Below are 27934 nucleotides of genomic sequence, written 5' to 3' on the forward strand. Positions count from 1 at the left end.
GTGCTCCACACAGTGACTACAAGGAGGAATGCTGCAATAATCTCATTGTCTGACCTGCTCCCTCATTATACCTAGCAGTGCTCCACATAGTGACAGAAAGAGGAGGAATGCTGCAATAATATCTGCCCGACATTTCATATAATTCAGTGTTTCCCAAATTCAGTCCTCAAGGCACCCTAAAAGCCCAGGTTTTAAGTATATCCATGCTTGAGCACTGGTGACTTAATTACTACGTTAATCAGTTTCATTTAATCATCTGAGCTCAAGCATAGATCTACTAAAAACCTGGACGGTTAGGGTTTGCTGAGGACAGAGATTGGGAAACCGTGATCTAATTATACTTAGCAGTGCTCCACACAGTGACCGAGATTAATACAGCATTCCTCCTCTTCCAGTCAGTGTGTGGAGCACTGCCAAGTATAATTAGAGGGAAGGCCAGACACAGATTAATACAACATTTTTCCTCTTCCAGCGTCTCACCTCCCCCCTCATTATACATAGCAGTGCTCCACACAGTGACTGCAAGAGGACGAATGCTGTAATAATCCAAGCGTCTCACCTCCCCCCTCATTATACATAGCAGTGCTACACACAGTGACTGCAAGAGGACGAATGCTGTAATAATCCAAGCGTCTCACCTCCCCCCTCATTATACATAGCAGTGCTCCACACAGTGACTGCAAGAGGACGAATGCTGTAATAATCCAAGCGTCTCACCTTCCCCCTCATTATACATAGCAGTGCTCCACACAGTGACTGCAAGAGGACGAATGCTGTAATAATCCAAGCGTCTCACCTCCCCCCTCATTATACATAGCAGTGCTCCACAGTGACAGCAAGAGGACGAATGCTGTAATAATCCAAGCGTCTCACCTCCCCCCCTCATTATACATAGCAGTGCTCCACAGTGACAGCAAGAGGACGAATGCTGTAATAATCCAAGCGTCTCACCTCCCCCCTCATTATACATAGCAGTGCTCCACACAGTGACTGCAAGAGGACGAATGCTGTAATAATCCAAGCGTCTCACCTCCCCCCTCATTATACATAGCAGTGCTCCACACAGTGGTATGCGAGGTGTGGGGAACACATGATTAGGCACCTACAAAAAGAATCCCAGCTGCTGGGGCTATTGTAAGGCAGCAGAATTATTAGCCACCAATAATAAAGCAGTCAATGTGGACGGGCATTTCTGTGCTGCTTCCAGCGTTGTGTAATGGTTGGAAAGGAGAGAGCCTGGCAAAGATGGACACAGCTAAGCCACCTGTCATTATAAAGATAAAAAAAAAATCTGTCAGGGAAATTCCATTTCTCGGCATTGCCGCAACGTGCCGAAGATGTGCAGAAAAACCTGCACCTACTATAATGGACAAATATGTACGCAGCGGAACATTGCGACCAATTGAATCGGCTCTTATGGAAATCATGTTCATGAATAATACAAAAATATACATAATGCTTCCTGAGTCTGTACTATTAGCTGGGAGTTCAGCAAGTGGAGAGTAAAATAAAATAAATGTTGTTATTAGGCGTATGGCGCAGGAGGAGTAGAATCCTAAAGAGCAGCCACAAACGACACCATCCAGAGACATTTCCTAAAGATTAGAGAAAAGCCAACGTTTAAACAGCTCCATTAACAGATTTACAGCTCATCTGACTGCTGGGGATGATCTGAAATTAGAGCTGTCCGACAGATTATACGCTATCAGCAATTCTATCTTGTTGCGCCTTTGGCTGCTCCCTATACTAAAATACAGGAGAATATTTTAAACCGCAGGGAGTACCTAACGCCACACACTAGCAGCTGCAGCTATAGAGCATGGTAATAATAATTCACGGTGGTCTGATGCTTCATAGGGAAGCAAGCATTGGAGGCTCTCATTGTACTTTACATCTCATGTTCCAAGGACTAGAATACTGCAGAACCTTACCCGCCGATATCTGGAGGTGGCGAAGGGGAACAGGATTCGACAGCTGGGGTGACTTCCTCGAATGGACCTTCATCCTGAGATATTGGGTGGTGTTCAAAGAACTTTGAGACAAACAGCAAACTGTGAGATAAAACAAAATGAAAAAAAAAAAAAAAAGGAGATAGAGACTTGCCTAATTTGTACAATAATTCAGGGTACTTCGTAGCATAGTAACACATCACTATCTACCAGCACTAGAAATCAAGATTACAAGATCTGCAAAGCTGTCTTATATCAAGATCCACAGAGACATTGGGCAGCATTCAATTAGTGGTGAAAACTGATTTTTAATCTTTTTTTTGCCATTTTCAAAAAAAATAAAAAAATAAAAACCTAGAGCAATATTTTTTCCAGGAAATTGCTGTTCCACATAAATTGGGGGTACATTAAAATGGGTGCAAGTATATTTTCATGTCGTAAAAATGGCGTTTAAAAACCGTTAAAAAACCACCTGCTGCGACGTTTAAAACATCCATGCCGCCCCCCGAAAAAAATCAGACCCGATAAGTTAAAACCATTCAACGATTTTTTTTTTCCACCCAAAATTTGCACTGCCGTTTTTTTTGTCAAAGTACGCAACTTACGATTGTCATTTGCTTGTTGCCATTTTCACCTGTTTCTTGGCAAAAGTTTTGCCTTTGTTTTGGCAAAAAACGTCCGTTTTCGCCACTAATTCAATAGGGCCATTTGAGTGGGTCAAGTATTGGTGGGCGTGGTTACATTCTGTTGGGTGTGAATTCAGTGGGGTGTGATTACGTCTCTTCTGCACTGAACACTCCCTCTAACCGCCCTTGACTAAAATACCATATTAGTCACGTGATTGCAGTTACACTCTATTACTTTCAATACAGGCATATTATACATTGAAAATGAGTGATGATGGCCTCACTTAACTGCTGCAGAGGTGGGGGGGGGTGTGACATTTATATTTAATTGGCATTTCAGTCTCAAATTTCAGGTAGACGTTACACTCCATCCAAAACTTCAAATGTAGTATTGGTTGAGGTTCATTAAACACTTCTTACCCTGCCTACTACCGCTGGCCGCTGTATTGCAGAACATCATGCAGGGAAAGCGGAAACTGCTCCTGCTGACCGGCAGCCTCCTTTCCCGGCACACGCTGTTGTTTGCTGGACAGTAGAGGCCACTGAGTAGCAGCGGTCTCCTCTCTCCAAGCATGATGTTCGCCTGCGATAGTGTATTGGTAAGCGGTGTTATGTGGGGAGGGCACGCTGATCCCCCCCTCCCACTGGAAATCACCTACAATTAGTATGCTTCAGAAGTGCCTGAGGATGATTGGACATAGGCCCTCATTCAGAGGCGCTCGCAACAAGCGAGCGCTCGTTCTGAATGAGGGCGGCCGCTTGTATTTTTAGTGCGGCCTCCTGGTCGCTAGCTAAGCTGTGGGTTACCAGCCACAGCTTTAGCGACTGACCAGGTTGATGGTCGCGATGGTCAAGACCATCGGGGCTTGCAACGAGACCCTAAGGCTGGGTCTCGGCAACTGCAAAGCCCCAGGGAGCTTCCTGCTCTGATCGAGCAGGAAGCTCCCCACTGACATCACTGCTGTCAGTGCGGCCGCCCAGAAAATAGCAGGCGTTCCTTAAGGAACGCCTCCGTTTGTGAAACCAACCCCCCCTACCACGCCTACAAAACGGGCCGAGCTGTCGATCAACAGACAGCCGGCCGTTTTGTAGTGAGCTCCGGAGAGAGAGAATTTCTCTCTCGCTCCGGGGCTTGCGCACGTGCAGTGCGGCCGCTGCGCGTGCGCAGGGCCTAAACATTGACCCGGTTGCGAGCGCTCAGCGCTTGCGACCCGGGTCTGAATGAGGACCATAATCTCCACTGTTGAAAAAATAAAAATGTTGTGGTTTACCCTCTGTAAATAAAATACTATGGTACCGGAATGCTTTACCTTTACGCTGGATGCATAAGAGTCAACTCAGGATGTACACCTTGGCAAAATAGTTTATTTTAAATACCGGCTTAATGGACAATAAATGATTTTGCAGCGTTACATCTTCTAACACAATAACCTGTACAGCTTTACTTTGAGAATTTAAAAAAACACAATTACTTTGAGCCCACACTGCCTGTCAAACGAGTAGTTTATTTTGCCATGGTGATAATAATCACTGTGGCTCCATGTGACTTAAACACTTAGTGGGGAGACAACCGGCCGCTGCGTTCTGCAGACGATGAATCGCCAAGCAGCCTGTCTGGGATGATGCCAGACCCTGGCTAATGTCGTCACAAACGCACCCATCCTGTGACATGGATTAGTGACAGAACGTTGCACGGAAGTATGATAAGGGCAGCCCCACATCCCGGTGTGGAAAATCCATCTTTGCCAGTGTAATGTACAGCGTAAAGTCTAGATGGCTTCCCACAGTGTGCAGAGACCTGGGTAAGCTGATCCTAATAAGGTTCTCCAGTGGGTACCATCACCCGATGGCAGATAATCTTTCTGTTTCTTCTGTTTTCAATAGTTAAAGACACTTGGATAGGAACACGAAGTAAATCATCACTTACTGGCAACAGCTCAGTTGCCAATCAGTGACTGCGCTACGGTGCTGTCTCGTTACAAGACGCAACAGGGCATCACTTTCACATTCCCTCACGCTAAAGCCTAGTACTTCTTCAAGAAAAGGGTCCCATGGATACTTACTCGAGTCGGTCATAATTAACGCACATGAGAGGCACCTCCGTGCTGCACCGCTGGTGGAATTTGTACCCGCAGGTCTGGCAGCGGAAACCCTGGAAAAGCAGCTTCCGGCAGAAGTCACAGAACGCCAGGGTGAAGAACGTTTTCCGTACCTGGGGACACAAACCAGGTGCAGTCATAAAACAGCCCTGGAGGAAACGGATGGCAAAAACAAATACCTACAGGAGGGAAACAATCAGGGTGAGACTGGAAGCAGCCAGGAGATGCTAAAGCAGAGTAGTCCACTTATGTTCTCTATAGACAGAGTATAGCAGCAGGTGGGAGTTCTGGCATAGCAGACTGGACAAGCTGAAGAGGACATAAACTGCGACACCACAGACCGGTATCATCCGTGTGTGTGTTAATACGCGTCACCACAGCCAACGTCTGTTTTAAGTGTTTTACATACTAGGAGATGCCTTATAAAGTTATATCGGCAGATATAAAAGTTCCTACAATTCTCCCCCATATAAACCCTTCTGTACATAGCATTACACAGGCTACAGAGCCTCAGGCGATTTTGGTCACTTTAGCTTTGAACATGACCGTTTTCTATTTGTACCAATTACAACCATTTTATTGGTGTTATTCAGTCACACTATATTGCTAGGGTAATCCTCGCCACCCTGGGATAGTGTTTCTCCAGGTCGTGTTCTAACGACAAAGAATATATTGTTTTTAAATTTTTTTTTAGGAATCATAATTTGCAGGGATGTAATATAGATATTGTTTTAAATAACACTTTTTTTTTTTCTTTTTCTTCTATTGTACCTACAAAGTTATGAGTTGTGAGAGGCACATTCTCCAAAACTTCCACGTGCAGTTCCTCCCCAGTCAGCCAGCTGATGTCTGTGTCCCAGCCGATTGGCTTCTTCTCCCTGTTGGGAGGACAGTAGGGGGTATTCGGTAACAATAATGATCAAATAGATAGTTACAGACTCCGTGGTCACACACCTCTCTTGCTGGAATACCTCCCGCTCTCTGGCTCTCACTGCTGTATTACGTGTCTCTACGTAACATGGCCCAAGGCAAGTACAGCAGTACCAGCTCTGCGCACCCGGGGGGGGTGACCTTAATAAAGAGGTGTGGCCTCACGGGGGATCACGATGAGATGCCGAGCTGCCAGCACTGTTGGGTGACACCCAGGTGCGGCCTGTGCCCCCCTCATGACGCCACTGGGATAGTATAGTCAGGAGCTGCCATGTCAGAGAAGAGGTGACTAGTCTAGGCACAAATTGGCAGCCAGCACCCAACCACCCTCACCAGACCTACTGGTAAGTAAACTCCTCTCCCAACCCAGCCCCCCTCGGGAGGCGCACAGTGCACACATTACCCGAACAACTGAGGGAGGACCCCAGGGCTTCCCGCCACCCATTCAAAAATGTGCCCTGCTCTTTTCACAGACACACATGCAACGCTGTACTTGTCCCATATGGTGCTGTATAATGCAACCGCAAATCCACACCCACTAAACCAAGCCAAATGCCAGGGTTTTACCATTACAGCTCTGCAACCCGAGGCTTCATTTACCCGGGCATGCACGGTATAGCACAAAATACTACATTACTAAGGATGGAAGTGTCTGGACAGTCGCATTAAACCCAGGTCTGAGACGCATCCAAAATGTTCTCCTAAAGACACTAAAACAAAATGTGCCCTCCTCATGGTCAGCACCCTGCCCCCCCAAAAATCCCAGAGTTAAACACTACAGCTGGGGGCTGGCAGGGAAATGGTCATCTCTGCGAAATATAGGTCTAACAGCGCAGGCATCTACACACCAACAGTCTATCTGCCAGGTAAGAGAATGAGGGTATAATGCCACAGGATTCTGCCCACAGTAAAAAAAAAAAAAAAAAAAAAAAAAAAAAATTAAAAATGCTGTATCGGTTAATCAGCTTCTGATAGAGTGATAGAGCGATTGGACTGTTCGCTCCAATGGGGCAGGATAATGGATAACTGGGGTAGAGATCCTCTGAAATGTTCTGCGGTTTGTATATTCAATAGCCTGTAACGTGCTGCGTTTGGTATATTAAATAGCTTGTTAATACAGACAAGTCTTACCCATCCTGGACCCTGTACACCGCACAGCATTCTGGGATAAGACCTCGCATCATCAGTGCTTTCTTAAGGCTGTCCCGTACAGTCACTCCACATCTGGCTGGTACCTAGGACAACAAAAACACGGGCATTACGCCATCAAATCAAACATAGGCACTGTGGAGAACCGAAAATCACCTGTTACTGTACTCGCATATCCCACACTTCTGGTGACTAGTATCACCAATTACAACATACTTGGTCTACTTGCAGAAAGAAAAATCAGTGGAGTGTTTGGGGGGTAACTAAACTCTTTCTAGATCAGCACCCATAGGCTACCAGCAGAACTATGATCAGTTTCCCCAAAGGGAACTTTATGAAGTGTCATTGCTTTGGTACAGTGGCTGTTCTTGCAGTCAGCTCATTGGCATGCAACTACCCAAAAGGCCTTACAGGCACTAAAAAGATTTAAGATTACAAACCCCCCCACCCACCAGCAAGGTCTTCCACTGACGGTTTAGGAGTACTCACCACTGTGCGCTGTTTGTTAGGTAGAAAGACTCTAACAATAGGTTTCTGAGGAGATTTGGGGTTGATTCGGGAGAGATCGGAGGGGTTCTGGAGGACAGACAAGGACGTAGGCGCTAAAGACAGAGTAGAGGGGACTGATGATAGAGTCATTTCTGAGGATAGTGAAGACGATTCTGTTCCATTCCCCATAGACTCCAGTAGCTGCTGCTCCCTCTGCTGGAGGGCGTCTAGTTTACTTGTGTACTCTTCATAAGCCTGTGGTAAAACAGAAAAAAAAAAAATACAAAGTAATGCCATAAGCCATGAATCTAAACTAGTATTCTGTGTATAAACAGGTCATCGAACAACCACAAATTATAATCCAGCCATCGCTGCCGAGTGACACAAAATTATATCCCAGTAAAAACGGTGACCTATTCCAGTGGCTTCAATATTACAGTGTTATGGTTTGGGGGCCTGGGCATATTTTTAACTCTGTACTTCCTCATAGTTGTGCTACTACTTATACAGCATGGCTCTGTAAAACGACAGTCGTCAGAAGACCTTTAGAAAAAAGAAAAAAGGACGCGGAAATCGAAAAAAAAAATTGTAATGTAGAGGAAAACTCTCTTTCCTCACATCCTAAAAATGTATATAGATAGCTGGATAGACAGACAAGTACATAAGAATCTATACAACCACACAACTCAGGCCCAAGGTCCTACAGAATTAAAGTGAGCTGTTTTTGGTCTTGGCGTCCGATGCATTCAAACAGTGGAAACTCAGGGCTGCCTATACAGTTTGAGATATCTGTGGCCCTCAATCCAATGTGGACAATATGTGAAATACAGTCCAACTACAATGCAAATGCCGCAGGAGGGGTCTGAAATAGGATCGCAGGATTGCACTCTTTCCTACAGAGTCCCTAGACGCTGCTTTGGATCACTATCGCGACTGCCGCTGCCCACAGCCAGGCTGCGCAAGCCGAAGCTTACCCAGCCTGGCCGACAGAAGCCCTCTGCCAGGACCAGGCACAGTCTGTGTCCGAAGCCGCAGACCGCGGGCTTGACACGCCTACAAAAACGTTTTTGTGCAACAGTCTCGGTCGCCACCTCTCAAATGCCACATACCAATCGTGCTGTGGGGGTAAGGGAGGACTGCGAACGAGGACGGGTCCCGGGTATGTGCAGACCCCCAAACACTGGATATGTGTGTAAAGCGTCGCGTTTACACATCCGAAATAGGCACATAGTAATTTACTCAGCAGATAGGAGTTGCGGTGTGTTATTCTATACAAGTGTTTTATGACACTGTTGTAGTTGTGTGTGGTTTTTGGAGTAAATTGCCATCACTAGTTCTAACCGTGGAAATTTCTATTCTAGATTACCCACATACTGTATGCGTCTTTCTGCATCATATATTTTGTGTGCTTGTGTGCCGTTTATATATTAGGGCCTTACAATTGTAATGCATATTTAATAAAAGTTATATCTTCACCTCTTTATATAGAACATTCCCAAAAGTGCCCTCAACCCCATTGCGTACTATCCCCGTTCTCCTTGCATCTCGAGATAAGGATGTAGTAAAACAGAAGCCAAATCCCATTTCAGCCTGGAACAGACAACTGCTCTACTTGTCAGCTTTGTGAATTACCACACAAATTATCTGCTGAAATAGGTTACTGTAAAACTGCTCGAAATTAGGCTGCAATCCCCACGCCGGCTGAGATAAGAGAGTAACGCAGGCAATTCGGCGGACGTGACAAGTCCATTATTTAGTAATATCTCCCCTCTTCTCCGGGAAACAAAAACCATTTTGTAAGCACGCTGCCCTTAGCCATCAAGTAACTTTGTGGTTTGTGACTCAACACTAGCTTAAAAAATGGGGCAATATCTTGCTTCCGTGTGTGTGCACGCTTTCTACACAACAGTCACCCTAACCCATCTCCTAGAAGTGCAGCAAGCCAATCCACTAAGGAGGAGGTGGACAGCTACAATAAAACAAACAGGGGCAGACAAATGAGCTGTCCATGGAGATGGGAACATTGAAAAAGGATCGCGGCATGTTTGGAGAGCTCATCGCTCTGTTTATGAAGAGTGTCTGCTTCAGTTTACACAACACGGAGGGAGAGACCAGAGGACGTTTAAATACTGGATGGAGGACAGCAATTTGGATTAGCTGTAGGGTAAACACAGGGACGTTTTGGGAAAAACAAAAACTGTTTTCCAATCAAAATCTTGGCAAAACGAGACTTGGTCACTGCACCTATATTTAAATGGAAGCATTTTTTTATCTTTTTTTTTTTTTTCATTAAAAAAAAAAATGACATAACTTCAAACTAAGGAAAAAGTCAATATAGTTAGTCATAAGATAGCTAAAGTGTCCCGGTGGCTGCCAGGTGGCTGTTCTGCTGGGCGTCTGACACTACAAATGCAATGCCCATAGCAGGGTAGAGAGTGTTACTTTCATGGTCTTTTCCTTAGACTATAGAATAAACAGTCCCCTTTGTAAAATGACCTTAAGGCTATATTAATACCCCTCTCTCAGAGCAAACAGGGACACAGACAAACCCCTTTATAAGAGGCACTATGTAAAGAACAAGAGACAGTGGGGGTCATTCAGACCCGGTCGCAAGCGCTGAGCGCTCGCAACCGGGTTGATGTTTCCCCACTGGACATGCGCACGTCGGAGCCGGCTCTGACGTGCACATGCGCGAGACCCGGCTAGCGATGGGCGCTCGGTCGCTACGGGTCTCGCACCAAAGGGGGTGAGCTGTCGATGGTGTGTGACCGCTCGCCCCGTTTGGGAGGCGGGCAGGGGGCGTGGCCGGCCAAACGGAAGCGTTCCCAACGGAACGCTTGCCGTTTGGGGGCGGCCCCACTAACATCATCAATGTAGTCAGTGGGGAGCTTACTGCTTGATCAGAGCAGGAAGCTCCATGGGGCTTGCGGTTGACGAGACCCAACCTTAGGGTCTCGTCGCAAGCCCCGATGGTCTTGACCATTGCGACTATCACCCTGGTCGATCGCAAGAGCTGTGGGTGGTAACCCACAGCATAGCAATCGACCAGGAGGCGGCACTTAAAAAAGTAAGTGGCCGCCCTCATTCAGAGAGATCGCTTGCAGCAAGCGATCGACTCTGAATGAGGTCCATATAAAACATTAAGCTTCCAGCAAAGGACATCCCCCACTTGTATGCAGATTGTAGCATAAAGGGTTATATACACTCCTGCAGGATAAACTCAAAGTTACCTCCACGTATATTGAGGGGGGGTTGTGCTCGCCTCCAAATTTGTCCAGGAGGGCTTCAATGTGCTCTTGTGTTAACTTAATCATCTGCTTGATGTTCCAGATCTGAAAAATAAAAAACAGCCAGTCAGTGTAACACCCAGTATAACATGTAAACAGGACACATTGCATCGGTAATCTGCAGGAACCAGCGATCGAGCACGCGTGCGGCTGTATAGCGGCTTCTATCAGTCACCTGAAAGGTCTGCATAGTTTAGCGAGTTATACTCCTCGCTAACGTAATCCGCTCACGCCCCAAGGTCTGCCAAACTTACAACTCAGCTGCCACATTCTTAATGCCAGTGCGCGTTTCAGGACAGCTAGGACTTTTTGGTACCATAAACTAGTTATACATTTTCTCACTCCCATATAGTACCCAGGAAAGACTGAAAGTCAGGGAAATTGTAGAAAGGGGGAGGGTTATATATTGTACCCGGGAATGAATGAAAGTCAGGGAAATTGGAGACAGGGGGGGGGGTTCTATATTGTACCCAGGAATGAATGAAAGTCAGGGAAATTGGAGAAGGTTTCTATATTGTCACAACAATAAACTGTTTACAGGTAGTGTATATATGTATGCCTTGAGGTTTTAACCACTTAGGTTGGATAATAAATATTTCTTCAACTTGTTTTTTTCTCTTAATATCGCTATCATTTGATTAATACACCAGAGTTAATACAGATAGATATAGATTTGTTTGGAGCAGAAGGATGAGAATGGTTGAGAACCTGCTTCAGATCATGTAACGGTAGCCCAGGTGGCAGTGTGCGCCACTGTTGTGTAAGCCCTATAGAAAGAAATCTCTAGCGGCTCTGGCAGAGAAGCTCCACAACTGGAGTCGCTGTGCAGTATGTGAGGATTATTTTGGAGATCTGCAACCTAAAAATATGAGACATGGTAAGAACTTACCCTTGTTATCTCTATTTCTACGAAGTCCATAGGGTTCCACAGGATACCTTGGGGTATGGTTGTGACGTCAGTCATCGGGCACCATAGAGTTAAGCTTTCAGCCTCCCAGGATGCACTAGGGTCCCCCTCCTATACCCCACCCCCGAGCCAAGGCACCTCAGTTACGTACCAAGCCATAGGCCGGAGGAGGAGAAGGAAGAGAGAGAAAAAAGATCTGGACACATACAAGAATCACATTCTCACCAGAGGGAGACGGAAAAACCGGTGACCAGAGCAAAGCTCATCTGCAGCACAGGTGCGACAGGGCGGGAGTCCTGTGGAACCCTATGGACTTCGTAGAAATAGAGATAACAAGGGTAAGTTCTTACCATATCTCATATTTTCTACTTCAGGGTCCATAGGGTATCCACAGAATACCTTGGGGATGTCCCAAAGCAGTATCCTTTAAGGGTGGGGACGCTCCTGTGCAGAAAGGAGAATCCGCCGCCCGAAGGAAGCATCCTGAGAGGCGAAGGTGTCAAACCTGTAATACCTCATGAAGGTATGGACAGAGGACCACGTAGCCGCCTTGCAGATCTGGACTGCAGAGGCACCACGTGGAGCTGCCCACGAAGGACCCACAGACCTAGTGGAATGAGCCTTCACAGAAGGAGGAACCGGCAGGCCTTCATGAAGATAAGCTTCAGAAATAGCCATACGGATCCAGGCTGCCAAAGTTTGCTTTGAAGCAGGCCAACCCTTTTTACGGAAGCCATAGAGGACAAACAAGGCGTCAGACTTCCTAAACGAAGAAGTGCGGTCAACATAAGTCCTTAAGGCCCGCACGACATCCAAAGAGGCCTCACTCACTGACAGACCAGGTGAGTTAAAGGCCGGAACAACGATTTCCTCGTTAACATGAAACTGGGAAACAACTTTGGGAAGAAACTCGGGCCGAGTGCGGAGCACTGCCCTGTTCCCATGAAAAACCAAGAAAGGGGGTTTACAAGAAAGAGCCCCTAAATCAGAAACACGTCTGGCCGAAGCAATAGCCAGAAGGAAAACAGTCTTAGCGGTTAGCCATTTAAGATCCACTGAGCCCAGTGGTTCAAACGGCGGTCCCTGGAGAGCCCTCAGGACCACAGCCAAATCCCAAGGAGCCACAGTTGGAACAAAGGCCGGCTGAATGCGGAGAACACCTTGCATAAAGGTGCGCACATCCGGGATTGTAGCAATCCTACGGTGAAACCAGACAGACAGGGACGAAACCTGTACCTTCAAAGAAGCAAGGCGAAGCCCATGATCTAGTCCCGCTTGTAGGAAGGCGAGTATCCGAGACAGACGAAATTCCCGCGGTGCATAACCTCTCGGTCGACACCACTGGAAGAACGTATGCCACACGCGATGGTATATCCTCGCGGAAGACGGCTTCCGAGCTCGTAACATGGTACGCACCACAGAGCTGGAAAACCCCCTGGACCTCAGCATGGCTGTCTCAACAGCCACGCCGTCAAAGACAGCCAGGTCAGGTCCGGGTGAAGACAAGGACCCTGTGACAGCAGGTCCGGTCGTAGCGGCAACCGCAGAGGACTGTCCACGGACAGACCCTGAAGGTCTGAGAACCAGTGCCGTCTGGGCCACACGGGAGCTAATAGGAGCGTCCCTCCTTCCTGTTTGAATTTCCGGATTACCCGTGGAAGAAGGGAGACCGGAGGGAACAGGTATGCGAACCGGAACGTCCACCGGACGGACAGAGCATCCACCAGAGATGCCCCTTCGTCTCTTGTGCGAGACCCGTACACCGGCAACTTGTTGTTGTGCCGGGACGCCATGAGGTCGATCTCTGGAAGACCCCATCTGTCCACCAGCAGTTGAAAAATGTCCGGGTGCAGGGACCATTCCCCCGGATGAACGTCCTGGCAACTTAGAAAGTCCGCCTCCCAATTTAGCACTCCCGGGATGAAGACCGCTGATATGGCCGGAAGATTGCGCTCTGCCCATACCAGGATCCGAGAGACCTCCACGAGAGCCGCCCGACTTCGGGTTCCTCCTTGTCTGTTTATGTAGGCCACGGTGGTAGCGTTGTCCGACTGGACCTGTACCGGACGACCCTGGAGAACCCGATGTGCCTGCTGGAGAGCATTGCAGACCGTACGGAGTTCCAAGATATTGATTGGAAGCTCCGCTTCAGTCGGCGTCCACCTGTCCTGGAACAAGTGTGGACCCGAAACTGCTCCCCAGCCCCGAAGACTGGCGTCCGTTGTCAACAGGACCCAATTTGGAACCCAGAACGGACGTCCCTTGCTGAGATGGGTCGTCTGTAACCACCAGGCAAGGGACAGGCGAACCTCCAGGGTGAGCACAATCGTCTGAGACTTCAGAGACTGAGGCAGCCCGTTCCACTTGGACAGGATCAGGTGCTGCAGAGGTCTGGAGTGAAACTGGGCATATTCCACGATGTCGAACACCGACACCATGGAGCCCAGTAACCTCATCGCCGAGTGTAGAGACACCCGGCGGCTGTGCAGACAACTGCGCACCCTCGACTGTAAAGCAGAGATCTTTTCCCCCGTCACGAAGATCCTTTGGTGTTCCGAGTCCAATAAGGCTCCGAGGTGCAGAATCCGCCGAGATGGGATTAGAGTGGACTTCTGCCAGTTGATTAGCCAGCCGTGCCGTTGCAGTAGCGCAATGGTCAGGTCCAAGTGGCGTAGAAGGAGCTCTGGAGATCCTGCCACCAATAAAAGGTTGTCCAAGTACGGTAACATGCGGACTCCCTGCAGCCGCAGAGAAGCCGCCATGACCGCCATCACCTTGGTGAACACACGTGGTGCTGTCGCCAGGCCAAAAGGTAACGCCCAAAACTGGAAGTGGTCGCTGCGGATTGCAAACCTGAGGAACTGTTGATGGCGCAAAAGAATAGGGACATGCAGGTAAGCGTCCTGTATGTCCAATGACACCATGTAGTCCCCAGGTTCCAGCGCCAGAATGATGGACCGTAGGGTCTCCATCCGAAACTTCGGAACCCGCAAAGACTTGCTGAGAGCCTTGAGGTTGAGAATCGGACGATACGACCCATTGGGTTTCTGTACCAAAAAAAGATTTGAATAGAAACCCTGGCCCCTCTGGGAGAATGGAACAGGCACTATAACTCCAGCCTGGAGCATAGTGTGCAATACCTTCCGCAGCTCCGTAGCCTTGTTCCGGTCTGATGGTAGACCCGTGGTGAAGAATCGAGCCGGAGGTCTGTGCCGGAAAGAGAGGGCGTACCCGTGGGAGACCACCTCGAGAACCCAAGTGTCTGTCGTAGTGACCGACCAACACTGGGCGAACTGCAGCAGGCGGCCTCCCACTTTGGGATCCCCCAAAGGGAGGCCCGGACCGTCAGGCCGCAGGCTTGTCATCTGGCTTAGGGGCCGGACGTCTGGTACTCCATGCCTGCTTCCGGGGCTTGGCCGATTTCTTTAGGGCCAGCCTGTCGAGGAAAAGACTGTGGTTTGGGCCTGCCCTGGGCCCTATAAGACCGAAAGGACGATGGTCCAGAACCAGAAGGAGCAGCGGCCGACGGGAGACAAGCCGATATGGCTGCCGCCAGCGTGGCCACAATCTTGTCCAGATCCGGACCGAAGAGAACTTCTCCGGTAAATGGCGACGCCTCCAAACCCTTTTTGGAATCTGCGTCCGCCTTCCAGGATCGCAGCCACAAGGTGCGACGAGCAGCCACCGTTGCTGAAGAAATTCTAGACACCAGAGTACTAATGTCTAAGGCCGCCTCGTTGATATAAGTGGCCAAATCACGGAGATTACCAATCAACTCCGCCTGTTCTGCCGGACAGTCGGAATCAAAAGACGCCTCTAATTAATCCGCCCAGCGCTCCATCGCTCTGGCAACCCAGCAAATGGCCATAGCCGGCTGTGCTGCCCCCCCCCCGCAAAGGAATAAGCGGACTTCAGGCAGATCTCCACCTTGCGGTCCGTAGCATCCTTAAGGGAGGACATGGATGGCATCGGCAATGTTGCACTACGGATAAGACGGGTCACGTGAGAATCCACCTGTGGAGGGGATTCCCACTTTGCAAAATAATTATCCGCGAACGGATAAGCCACTGCCAGGCGCCTCTGCGGCTGGTATCTTTTGCCAGGCTGTTTCCACGCCTCCTCTAAAATGGTCCACTAACTGACCCGAAAGAGGAAAGACTGTGGCATCGCCCTTCACATTTTTAAAAAAAGGCATACTTTGATTTTGCCGCTGGGGGAACTTCGTCCTCAATCACCTTGGACTTAGCGTCAGCGTCCTTAGTATGGAGAGGTTCCTGGTCGTAAGGATCCAGAATCTCCCCATTATCAGACGTCCCCTCGTCATCCTCATAAGGAGCCGACAGAGACGCCACCGGCCGTATCACAGACTCCCCTTGCAACACATCCGACAAGTGCTGTACCGAACTAGTCAGGGAGTTAACCCATACCGGCTCCTGAGAAACCGGGAGCGAGGAAATAGGGAGACTGTGGAGTACCACCAATTGTCGTGGGAAACACTGCATGGGTGACGACACCACTGACTGCTGGGACAAACCCATCTGCGTAAACGCGGGCTGCGGAGCTAACTGGCCCACTAAGGTTGTAAGCGCCTGAGCAAAAAAAGCCCAGGGCGGCTCCTGTACCGGTGCTGTAACCATAATAGGCCGCGCCATAGACAAACACAGCCGGCAGAGGCCCTCCGCACTACCCTCACGGTACTTTACACGTAGCACACTGTAGTCGGAGAGGAAAATCACTTCCAGACATGATGGCACCAAGTATGTGACCCCTCTCACCAATTATATATTAAATAGGCGAGAGATCACCCTGCAGCACCGCACAGCAAGTTAGAAGAAAAGTTACAGGCAGCAGCGCTAGCACAGTCACATACAATACAAAGAAAAATCAATTCCTGCACTAACAGCGCTGATCACTCAACTACGCAGACACAGGGCCTGGTAGGACACAGCGCAGCATACACAGACCTGACCCAAATCGGAGGAGAGGTATGCGGGGGGACCCAGACCACGATGCTTCCGTCCAGCGCTTCCAGCAGCGTTCACCATGCGTTGGAAAGATGGCCGCCGAGGAGCAGAGAGGAGGCTGGCCTGGGGGAGGAGCGCTGCCACAGGACCAGTCGGCAGTGTGCAGAGAGGGCTGTGTGCAGCGGGGGAGGCGCCGGCTGTGAGACAGGGAAGGCGCGCTCCCCTGGCATGCATTTAACCCCCAGGACCCCGCAGCGCTACCGCTCTGCTGCGGTCCGCTGTCCCAGGGGGTAGTGGAAGCGCAGGTTCAATACCTGGCTCCACGCTGCAGCCAGTCCCCAGGGAGCCCCCTGCCTGGGGACTCTGGACCATGTGACAGCGGGGACCCACCGCGGGACCCCGCTGCTTACCTGCTGTCTCCCTTGAATCCGGCCATGTTCCGGAACATCTGGGGTCACCGCTAGCTGTGACCCCAGATGCTCACCAGCATCCCCGGATCGGTACCGGCGTTCTGGTACCGGCGGGGGTGTAGGGAAGACAGCATGGACGTCAGGACTGACTGTCCATGCTGTTCATCCAGATGTGCAGCCACAGCTGCATGAAGAAAAAGCTTCAGGGGCTCTTCTAGCCCCCACTCCAACAGGTGCACCCGACTCCGGCCTTGGCTCGGGGGCTGGGTATAGGAGGGGGACCCTAGTGCATCCTGGGAGGCTGAAAGCTTAACTCTATGGTGCCCGATGACTGACGTCACACCTATACCCCAAGGTATCCTGTGGATACCCTATGGACCCTGAAGTAGAAAGTTGCGCACAGCTCCCTAAAGAATTGGGAAAATAAAGTGCAAAAGGACCATTGTATAACGAAAGACATACATGTTTGGCAGCGTAGAATAATTGGGGGGGGGGGGGGGGTGAAAGCCACTTACTCAGAGGATGCTTTGCTAAATTTACTCAGGATAGGGTTTGGGATAAGGTAGGAGCCATGTCAGGGGTACAGCCAGTTTTTCGATAGGTTGGTTAGTTTGCCCAAAAATGTACCCTGCATGTACGGACGACCATAGATATCGTTATAGTTCAGTGGAAGCGCGCATCGTTGGTTGTTCAATGTATACTCAAGGCACGATACGAACGATATATCGCTGAACGATATTCATATATATCGTTCAGTGTGTACGCACATTAAGCGGTGTGACATTCTGGGGGAGATTCAATTCAGCGCGATGTGAATAGTGTCAGGAAGGAGTTCCCGAAGCTATTCAATAGTTCCCATCACTTAGGGGCTGATTCAGACTCACTCGCAAGTGCTATGTGCTCGCAAGCGGGTCGATGTTTGCCCCCTGCACATGCGCCGCCTCCGGCATGCGCGAGACCCAGCCAGCGACTGGCGCTCCGTTGCTACGGGTTTCGCACCAAAACGGGGCGGCTGTTGATTGTGTTTGACAGCTCGCCCCATTTTGGAGGCAAGCAGGGGGGGTGGCTACACAAACGGAGGAACGCCTGCCATTTGTGGGAGGCACCATAGATATCACTCGTGATGTCAGTGGTGAGCTTCCTGCTCTATTTAGAGCAGGAAGCTCACTGGGGCTTGCGGGAACGAGACCCTACCGCAAGGGTCTCGTCGCAAGCCCCGATGGACGCGACAATCACCTTAGCGAGCGACCAGGAGGCTGGCTCCATTTAAAAAAAAGCGCTCTGAATCAGGGCCTCAGTCAGGAGATGCAGGTTACCGCGTCTTAAAGCCGGGTGTTAAGTCCAAGTAACTAGCATTCTGCTGGCTGCAATGCGTTTAGCGCCGCGCTAAGCCAGAGAAAAACCATCAGGAGGGTGCGAGCAGAAATCCTCTAGGTTACACTTAACAGTGCAATCAATTGACTAGCTCTGGGAACTATTCACATCACGCTGACCTGAATCGCCCCAAGCCGGTAAAGCAATTCACTCACATTGGTATGCTGTTGGCTTGTATGCACCTAAAGTAGAAAATCCATCAATAATAATATTTTATTATATCTGCAGTTAAAAAAATAGAAAAAAAAAAACCTTAAGAGCACAGTTACAAACACAAATTGTGCAACTTGATGATCCCATTTCACCAGCCACCACTTCTGTAGCACCATGTAGCAAAAAATCCTAACAAAAGATAGCAACATCGTCAAGCATTGCACCAAACCACTTGGGCGCTTCTCGGCGCTATCCAGCTCTCAACTAATGAGTTTCCTTTCTGTTCTGCTATAGTGTTCTCCCCAGGCGGTTTTCTGCGGGCTCATCGCCCGGCACAAACAGCTTGCCGTCTGGCACTTTCCCCCGCCGACCCCCGCTGTGGAATGCTGGCCTCTGAAGTGACCGGAGGCTAAAGAAGCCTCAGATCGCTTCAGAGGCCAGCGTTCCCAGTGAAGCACTGCGCGGGTGACGTCATGATGTCACCCGCGACGTGAGGAGCCTGAACCGCGCGCCTGCTGGATCTAGTTAGATCCAGTCAGCGCGAGGCAGTGATAAGCAGCCAGCAAGTAAAGGCAAGTGCTGGGCTGGGACCAGGACCAGTCTGGGGGCACTGCATAAGGGACCATCCTGGGGGCACTGCATAAGGGACACTTTAAGCCTGGGGCACTGCATAAAGGGCAAAGCTAAACTACAGGGGGCAATGCATAAAGGGGAAAACTACAGGGGGCACTGCATAATGGACACTTTTGACAGAGCCAGTGGGGGAGCAGCCTGAGACCTGTCGGGCTGGATTGGTAATGGGAGATGACCTTTGCCCGGCACGCACATAATTGCGAAGGCCCCCACCCGGCTACTTTTGGTTGCCACCCGGCTGGAACAAATTTCTGAGGAGAACACGGCTATTTTGCAAATATCCTGACACCTTTAAATAAAAGGGTACATTGTGCACGCAATAGCCTTTACAAGCCTATGGCAGTAGGTCACCGCAATCTGATTAGATCTGTACAATATGGGTAGACAGAGCTGTAATGTATGTGGACTGAAAAAGAAAATAAAAAAGATCTATTATGGGGACTACTGGGTACACACCTAAAAGATATATCTGCAGACGATGGTTGTTCTTGCACACAGAACTGCCATCTGGCCTGGGGTCCGGCTGGTCGGGGGTTACGTCTCGACCCCCTCCCCGGTGGCCTCTACAGCAAGTGTACAGGCAGTCGGGCAGACCGCCCGTTCACATTGCCCGATGCCCCACTATATCGGTTGATTTATTGGGCATCGGCTGTGCAACAGAGCCGACACAATATGCCTTTGAACGACGTTGCAGTGATGGTGAAATACGCGCTACAGTAAAAGGTGGGATTCATTTTTAAAAAATGAGCGTGTCCCGCAGGATGCGCTCTGTGCATGCCGCAGCAGCCAGCCTAGTAACTTCCCCAGCGTCTCCCATCCAATCAGTGCGGGTGGCAGCGTCTCCTCGTCCCTCCCCATCCAATCCGCTCGGGCAGCAGCGTGTGCTTCTCCAATGAAGAGTAAAATGTGTCCCCAGCTCGCTGCCCGCTATCTACAGTAGGACGGATAGCACACTGAGTGCCAGCTTCTGCAGCCAGCCGGGTACCGGTGGGGGAGCCGGCCCGGGTCCTATAGGATGCAGTGACAGCACAGCTGCTGCCTTGCTTTGAAAGTGCACACATTGCTGTGCTGGAAACAGGCTCTGGGATTACTTCTCCAATCCCGGCAATTTAGAGAGATAGGGGGGTGGGGCTCCTCCCACAAGCGGCATCTCTGTAATGTTGCATTATGATCGTGATCGTGTCGCGGTCCTCTAGGTTGTTTTTTTTTACCTTTCCATTCAGAATTATTTTTTTCAGTTATGGTCAGAGCTCTGTAAACCCCCCTCCATGCACCATCATGTCAGGGCCCTACACCCTTCACCCCATCATGTCAGCACTGCTCTCGTGTCCCTCCACCATAATGTCATCACTGCCCCCCGTGCCCCTCCACCATAATGTCATCACTGCCCCCCGTGCCCCTCCACCATAATGTCATCACTGCCCCCCGTGCCCCTCCACCATAATGTCATCACTGCCCCCCGTGCCCCGCCATCATAATGTCATCACTGCCCCGTGCCCCGCCACCATAATGTCATCACTGCCCCCCGTGTCCCGCCACCATAATGTCATCACTGCCCCATGGGACTCTGCTGTGCAGTGCCAGGGTTTGCTGGAACACATTTGAGCAGTGCTGCCAGTGTGTGGTGGAACCCTTCGGTGCAATGCCAATCCCCAGCACTGCCTGGCCCTAGCCCCTCCTTGCCCCAAGCACTGTCGCAACTGCTTTCTGCACTTACCCCCTCCCTACCCTTAGCACTGCCTGCCCTTAATTCCCTCTACCCCAACTTCTCATTGCCTTTACCCCCTTAGCTCTACCCCAAATGCTGCTTGCCCTTAACCCCTTTTACCCCAACTGCTACCTGTCCTCACCCCAATAATGTGATAAGACCCAGAAACCATAAAGTAGGACCCCAATTTTTTAAAGTGAGGGGTCCCCGGGACCCACAATTTTTTTCGTTCAGTGCGATCACTGCATTGTTCACAGAAATATCGCTGGTACACACTATGGCCAGTATTCAATTAGTTTTGCACCCGCGATACTTTTTCGCATGCCAGACTGCCTATATCGCATATTTTAGCTGCGGAAACTTATCGTGCGCGCCCCCGCTATTCGCCGTATTCAATTCCAAAACACGTGTAGACGCAATCCGGCGAATGCAAACCAGGCGAAAAGTGCTGTCAGAATTAGGTAAATCAGCCCGACACCCCCTAAAAGATGCACTAACATTGATCCCCAATGTACATGCTCCCGAATAGCCCTAAAAAAAGATATTTGGAGTACTTAAGGTGTATCAATTTCTTCTAATTAGCATCTTTGCTCTAGTGATGAAGAATAGCATTAAGCAGTTTTTTTGGGTTTAAATAAGTAGTCCTGTCAAATTTAGGGCACTTGAAAATGGGTGCAAGCATGGTTTAAAGTCGCTAAAGTAACGTTTAAAAAACGTGTAAAAAATGCACCTGCAGCAAGCATCTGCAATCCAAAAAACACCTCACCCCTACTTGCAGACCCCCCAAAAGTCTATTTAGCTAGTTTTAAAATTTGTACCCCCACTTTGCACTTTTTTGCCCCCTTTTTCTAAGTAATTTTTTGGGGTGTTCCTCTATTTTTTTTTTACGCATTTATCCTTTGGGGGGCTGTCCCAAGGGTGCAGAGTGGTTTTCCCACCTTTTCTACCCAAAAATAGTAATTTTGCGCTTTTTTTCGACACCTATTCATAGGTCAATCTTTTTCGCCTATTACTTTGCATTGCGTTTTCGCATACGCGAAAAGAGTTTGCAATTGAATACGGAGATAAGCTTCCGCCTGGCGAAAAGTCGCAATTGACGAAAACTTTTTTGCGGATTCAGACTTTTTGCGGCTAATTGAATACGGCCCTATATATCGGCCGTTCAATTGATTGGCCAATATATCTGCCAGTGTGTACCCAGCATTATAGTGGGCTCAGGCCAAATGCCCCTTTATGGAAAAAACAAAAAACAACCACCTTATAAAACAATATCAGCGATAGAATCCCCAATAGAAAACACACTATAAGGCTAGCGGGCAGACTATTTGTACAGATGCTCGCTTGGCTGTGCGTATAAACACGAGTACCCTTGATCTTTGTTTTGCATGACAGGAATGAAGTTTTTACAAAGGCCAATATAAATACAAGCTAAAGCCAAAAGGGACATCTTTGTAATGTTTAGATCTGCAGAGGAGGGAGGAGAGTGATAACCGTTTTATCTGATGCATCTCCCAGAGCCCAACTACCCAAACGTATACCACGCTGCCTGCTTCTATACAAGAGCGCTTGCAAAAAGTTTAGCAAATAAAATAATGCATCTTCCCATCACAGGATAGTAGCGTGTACCCCGGGCACCATATACTAGACCAGGGGTTCCCAACCACAGTCCTCAAGGCACACTAAAGCTGGCCACACATCTAAAGATTATCTGTCCAACCAGCCAACTAGTTGATTGGTTGGAATGAAAATCTGGTAAGGTATGACAGCAAATGACAATCAGCAATTTGCTCCCAAACGCCGGAAAATGGACCAAAACTGTTGTTTGAACAAATTGTTTAGATCAAACATTTAAAAAACTTGTCTGACCGACCATTTTCATCTGTTTTCTGGCATTTAGGAGCAAATTGCTGATCATCAGTTACTCCCATACCTTACCAGATTTTCATTCCAACCAACTAGTTGGCTGGTTGGATGCAAGTTGGTCTAGTGTGTGGCCAGCTTTAGTGTGCCTTGAGGACCGAGGTTGGGAATCACTGTACTAGACAGACAATGCTGGTATAATGCAGATTGCTCCACTTCAGTTTGGGTTAAATGTGTTGTTACAGAGAAAGACGAAAAATAAAAAAAAAGTGGCACAGGAAATCGGATATAGGATTGTTGGAAGTTAGCGCAAGAATATTCTGCAGAGCTTTACAATAAAAAGGTACAAAACACAGTAGTAGAACAAGACTGGGTATTAACAAAAAGATAGCGGCTCTGAGTGGCCAAATCACAATCATTGGTAAATTTCAAATCATATCTGCACGTCCAAGCAGAGGAAAAAACTGGGTGAGGGCATGTTCATGTAGATGTGGGTAAGCAAAAAGCCACCTGCTTGTAGGCTTAACATTCGCACCTGGTATAGGTTAGCTGCAAGGCTGCAGTAATGACTTGCACCAGACACAAGCTGTTGTAATCCCATCTGCGTACAAAACTGCGTGTGCACGTGCGACTATACAAAATTTTTCTGTGCAGGATCTATTTCGACTTTTCTTCAGCCCAATAAAGAACAGGCGACAGCACACTCATGATGTAATAGCGCAGGATCCGGATTCCTGACATTTTATTTCAGTCTGATCAGACCGACCAGATAAACTAGTTCACTTCTGCAGGACTCCAAGGAGAACTTGTTTGCCGGCTCCGCAGACTTGCAGATGACACACAGATAGCAGCGTCTACACGAAAGCTTTAGAGTTGGACCACCAAAACGAGAGGCAGGGAGCGATCTGCTTTATGCTTGGGATGTTATTTCAGGCTCCTTTATAAATATAGACCTGTGGCCCAAGGCTGACCACACTGCCCACAATCAGAATTATACTCAGTCAGGGCTACACACAAACCAGGTTCTATAATCGTCTGCACAGCCGGTGTAACGTGGCGTTATCTCGCGACTTGTGAACACCTCGGTTTTCGGGGATAAGTGTTGAGAGGTTTTACCAACTTAGAGGGGTATGCAATATGAAACGCAAACTTCGCTTTCGAAGTTTACGTTTCATATCGGAGTTTTTACCTGCGTTAAAGTATCGGGCGCACGCCCGCTTATCCCCGTATTCAATATGAAATTAATGAAAACGGGAGTCTGCGAAGTTGGATTTGTGTAAAGTTACGAATTTTTCGTTAAAAAAAAAATTGTAGGACCCCCCCTAAAGTTGTAAAAACATGGGGGATCACTATGGGTACCCCCGTTTTAGCCTTTAAATGAAAGTCGGGGATTTAAATAGCCGCAGCAGGTGTTTTTTCCCGACATTGAAGAAGTGTTGCAGAAGAGCACTTAGGTTATTTTTTTACATTTTTTTAAGTGGTCCCATCAAATTTGGGGTACATGAAAATGGGTACTAGCATATTTTTAAGTCCCTAAACTAAGTTTTTAAAAATTCTGCATTTGTGCACCTGCCGCTATAAATCTATTCTAGAAAACATCTGCCGCATACTTGCAGAATAGCCCTAAACCTATTTCCCTATTTTTAAACAACTTTTTCCCCATTTTTTTTTTCACCCCAATTTTTAAATTTATTTTTTGGGGTGTCCCTATTTTTTTTTTTTTTAAACTTTTTTTGACACAGTTCTTTTTTAAATGTCATTCCCAGGGGTGCAGGCTATTTTTTTTTTTTTAAGCCTGCACCCCTAAACCCCAATTCTGCACTTTTTTTCGACACCTATTCAATGGTGAAAAGTTATCCCCGTTTTTTTATCAAAGACTTTTCGAACCTGCGATAAGTCTTTGAAATTGAATACGGTGTAAAAGTAAAACCTGCGATAATGACGTCATAGGTGCAATATTAACGCAAAAACCATGTTTTCGCTCCCATATTGAATACCCCTATTAATGACAAAAATAAAAGCTTGTGTGGCATTATCATACAGAGAAAGGCAGAAAAATAATAAAAAGGTGTTATAAATATAAAACTGGTCTTTAGTGCTGTGTCAGGACTTCGCTCACACCAGTTATTTCTAGGACAGACGGTCACTACGTAAAACAAAAAGGTGTGATGCCGAGTCATACGCAAATTGATGGCCATATGGCATCAGCGGCAGTCGCCAAAGACAGATTTACCACCTCGTGCCAAGGGGGTCTGTGATTTGTAAGCAGGAAGCCGCACTGCCCATCGATTTTACACCAGCCGGTGAGATGCACTCCTGCACGATTTTACTAAAGATTCAACGGACTTGACGATTTTCAGAGCGAAGAAACAATCCTGGAAACATCGGATTTCAAGTGCACACTAGCAAATTATCGTTCCCATCCGAACGATTACCAGGGCTAAAGCTCATCACAAAGGGTGACATTTTTAAAATGAAGTACGGGCAGAGGATCGGAAACCCATGCACGCTACAAAACGTGCACGATCATCATTTGCAGCTGGTCAGTTCCAATCATCTACACAGACTTTCTGGAAGGATAATCGGCCCTGGGTGCTGTGTACACACTGGGGCGAGCAGCCACAAGTCAGCCGATAGGACAGATTATTGCGTAGCGTTAAGGCTCAGTGGGGGAGATCCGTACACAAAGTGGACAAGCAGATCGGCGGAAGTCTGCTGGCGCCAGTAAAAAAGGTGTTCATTCTAGCACCCTGCACCTGTCAGGACCCGTGCAGTTCCTCTTTCTTGACTGGGGTGTCGCTGTCTGCACTGATGCCTTTAGAACACTCTGATATGTATCTCAGCAGCCTGTTGCATCAGCTGAGTGTGGGTTGTGACCGGTGCTAAAATGTACACTAAGGGGGGATCGATTCAATCCACCGGGAGTTGAATAGCGTCGGGAGGGAGCTCTTGCAGCTATTCGATTCACTGCGATGTTTACTCCGACGGGACGCTGTTAGGTCGGAGAATGCTGGTTCTCCCGGCTTAACCTGAGTGTTTAGTCGCCAGAACTGGCATTCTCCGACTAAAAAAAATGCAGGCCGCGAGGCTGTTAGCGCCACGCTAAGCCAGAAAACAGCCACGCGGACGACACATTAGCGAGAAGAAAACCTTTAGTTGGACTAAACAGCACGCTTGATTGAATAGCTCCGGGAGCTCCCTCCCAGAGCCATTTAGTTCACGCTGACCAACCAACAATTAAAATCTAGCTTAAAGCATTCTAATGGTGCCGGCGTGCAAAAGTGCTGGTAAAGCAGCCTGTTTACAGTTAAATGCTTTCAGCTGCATTTTAACCATCGGTATACTGCTGCCAATCTCCTGCATGCCCTAATACACCTAGCCTCAAAACACCATACGGCGCCAAACACCCAGCACGACTGAGTCACTCCACAAAGTGGAGCGTAGGGGTCTATTTACTAAGCAGTGTTAGGAGACAGAGTGATGAGAAAGTGATAAGGTGCCAGCCAATCAGCTCCCAGCTGTCATTTTTCAAACACAAAGAGATGACAGTTGGGAGCTGATTGGCTGGCACCTTATCACTTTTCACTCTGTCTCCTAACACTGCTTAGTAAATAGACCCCACAGTCTCATCTCAGGCACAGTAAAAACCCCACTCAATCTGCACCAGAGACGCCGGGCTGCGACTTTAACCACATGTACAAAGTTGCAGATGAAGCGGACGGAACATGGCGTGAGGAAAACCGCGAACATAGCTTTCTCTATATACCAGTAGCTAATCTTCCGTCTCATTATTGCCTTAGATCAGAATGGGACTGGTTTAATTTCTATCCCATTTTCCTTCAACCCGTCTCCTGATTCTTTATTAAACACAAGTAGACCAGGGTGCGTTGTATAGCCGTGGCCAACTTCATTACTCAGACCGTGAGAGCCAATAAAGGTGGTGTCAGGTGTGGAACGAGCTACTTTATGGTGCCTGCCTGTTAAGGATGTGTAGAACGCTGGAGTACATATTTACTATACAACCAGTAAATAAATTACAGCTTGCCATTCAGTATAAAGTATTCCTGTCTGGATGGTCCCCTGGAGGTGGTGGAAGTTTGATAGCAGATTATGCCGCATTAAAGCACCTTCTCAATTGCAACCATCCGTTCAGTCGCAGAATCGGCGGCAGGTGTGGTGCATCTCAATGCCACGAAGGCTTCACCACACGAAAAGCTAAATAGATTACTTACATCACAGAGCTCCGGACGCTTAGAAAGAGTATTAGTCAGGAGCCTTATAGGCGTATATAAATCATAATGTACAATGAAGGAGAACTCCACAAGCAAAAATGAAAAGTCACCTGTGCATTGGATACAATGGTAACAAGACAGCAGGCCTGCTGAAACATCTAAAAGGCAGCGCAATTGCTTGGAAGACATTGGTTTACAGACATTTAAATAGCATACACATTCTACAGCGCGGAATACTGCCATTCACGTGTGTCCTCATCCCAGTGGAGCTTACGATCTATATCTCTAGGGTTAATTTTTTACCTATCAGTATGTTTTTGGATTGTTGGAGGAATCCCAGGCAAACCTGGGAAGAACATACAAACTCCACACAGTTAGGGCCTTGGTGAGAACTGAAACCAAGATGCTAATCACTACTCCAGCTGTGCTGCCCTAAGACAAAACTTGTTTTCATATTCAAACGGGCAACGCCAATACATTTTCAATCTATACAATCTGCAGTGTTCTCCCCAGGCTGTTTTTTGCGGGGGCACCACCCGGGAAGAATCAGCCTATCACCAGGCACTTTGGGAGCCTGCAAGTGGGGACAGTATCTGGGAGCTGTATAAAAAAGGACCAGATCCTACAGCAGCAGTTTTCAACCGGTGTGCCGTGGCCGGTTGTGAAGTGTGCCGCGGGGCTGTCAGAGCCACCGGGCACATTTTACTGTACTTCAGCATCCCGGGCCGCTGAGCTCCTCTGGGAGACTCAGGCGCGACCGGGTAGTGACCTGCAAAGATGCGGCGGCGTGACATCACAGGTCACGCACGCCGCGTTGTCCACTGCCCTCCAGCCCGCTCTGCCAGCCAACGCCCTGCGCCAATCAGCCAGCCTGCGCTCTGTCCAGCCAGGCCCTGCAGTCTGCCAGGAAGCCCGCCCGCACGCGATCCTGCTGCAGTGTGAGTGACAAGGGGGGGGCGGGGGGTTGAAGAAATGTGGGTTTCGTGGGAACCAGTCATGTCATTTTTTTTAGTGAGAACCAGCCATATGTTATCCAGCCATATATTTGCCTATTTAGTGGGGAACAATGTGTTTTGTTTTGTTTTTTGTTTCTGTGGGGCCAGCCATTGGTTTCTTTTTCTGTGGGGAGCAATTCTGTGGGGCGCAATGTGGTATGGTTGTTTT

At 48.5% G+C, this 27934-nt stretch overlaps 1 protein-coding gene across 3 annotated transcripts in view; it reads right to left on the minus strand.

Moving 5' to 3' along the window:
* BRAF (B-Raf proto-oncogene, serine/threonine kinase) overlaps positions 1-27934 on the minus strand; it is a 68856-nt gene that overhangs the window by 20388 nt on the left and 20534 nt on the right. For all 3 annotated transcript variants that reach the window (XM_088448787.1, XM_088448788.1, XM_088448786.1), the window contains exons 2-7: positions 10473-10574; positions 7243-7497; positions 6736-6839; positions 5450-5552; positions 4639-4787; positions 1932-2051 (exon numbers count right to left, since the gene is read on the minus strand). In XM_088448787.1, the coding sequence (XP_088304913.1) occupies positions 1932-2051; positions 4639-4787; positions 5450-5552; positions 6736-6839; positions 7243-7497; positions 10473-10574 (833 nt within the window). The remainder of the gene's footprint in view (positions 1-1931; positions 2052-4638; positions 4788-5449; positions 5553-6735; positions 6840-7242; positions 7498-10472; positions 10575-27934) is intronic.

The sequence above is a fragment of the Taudactylus pleione genome, unplaced genomic scaffold (genome assembly GCF_031769625.1).
Source record: "Taudactylus pleione unplaced genomic scaffold, aTauple2 ptg000465l, whole genome shotgun sequence".
NCBI classification, from domain to species: Eukaryota; Metazoa; Chordata; class Amphibia; order Anura; family Myobatrachidae; genus Taudactylus; species Taudactylus pleione.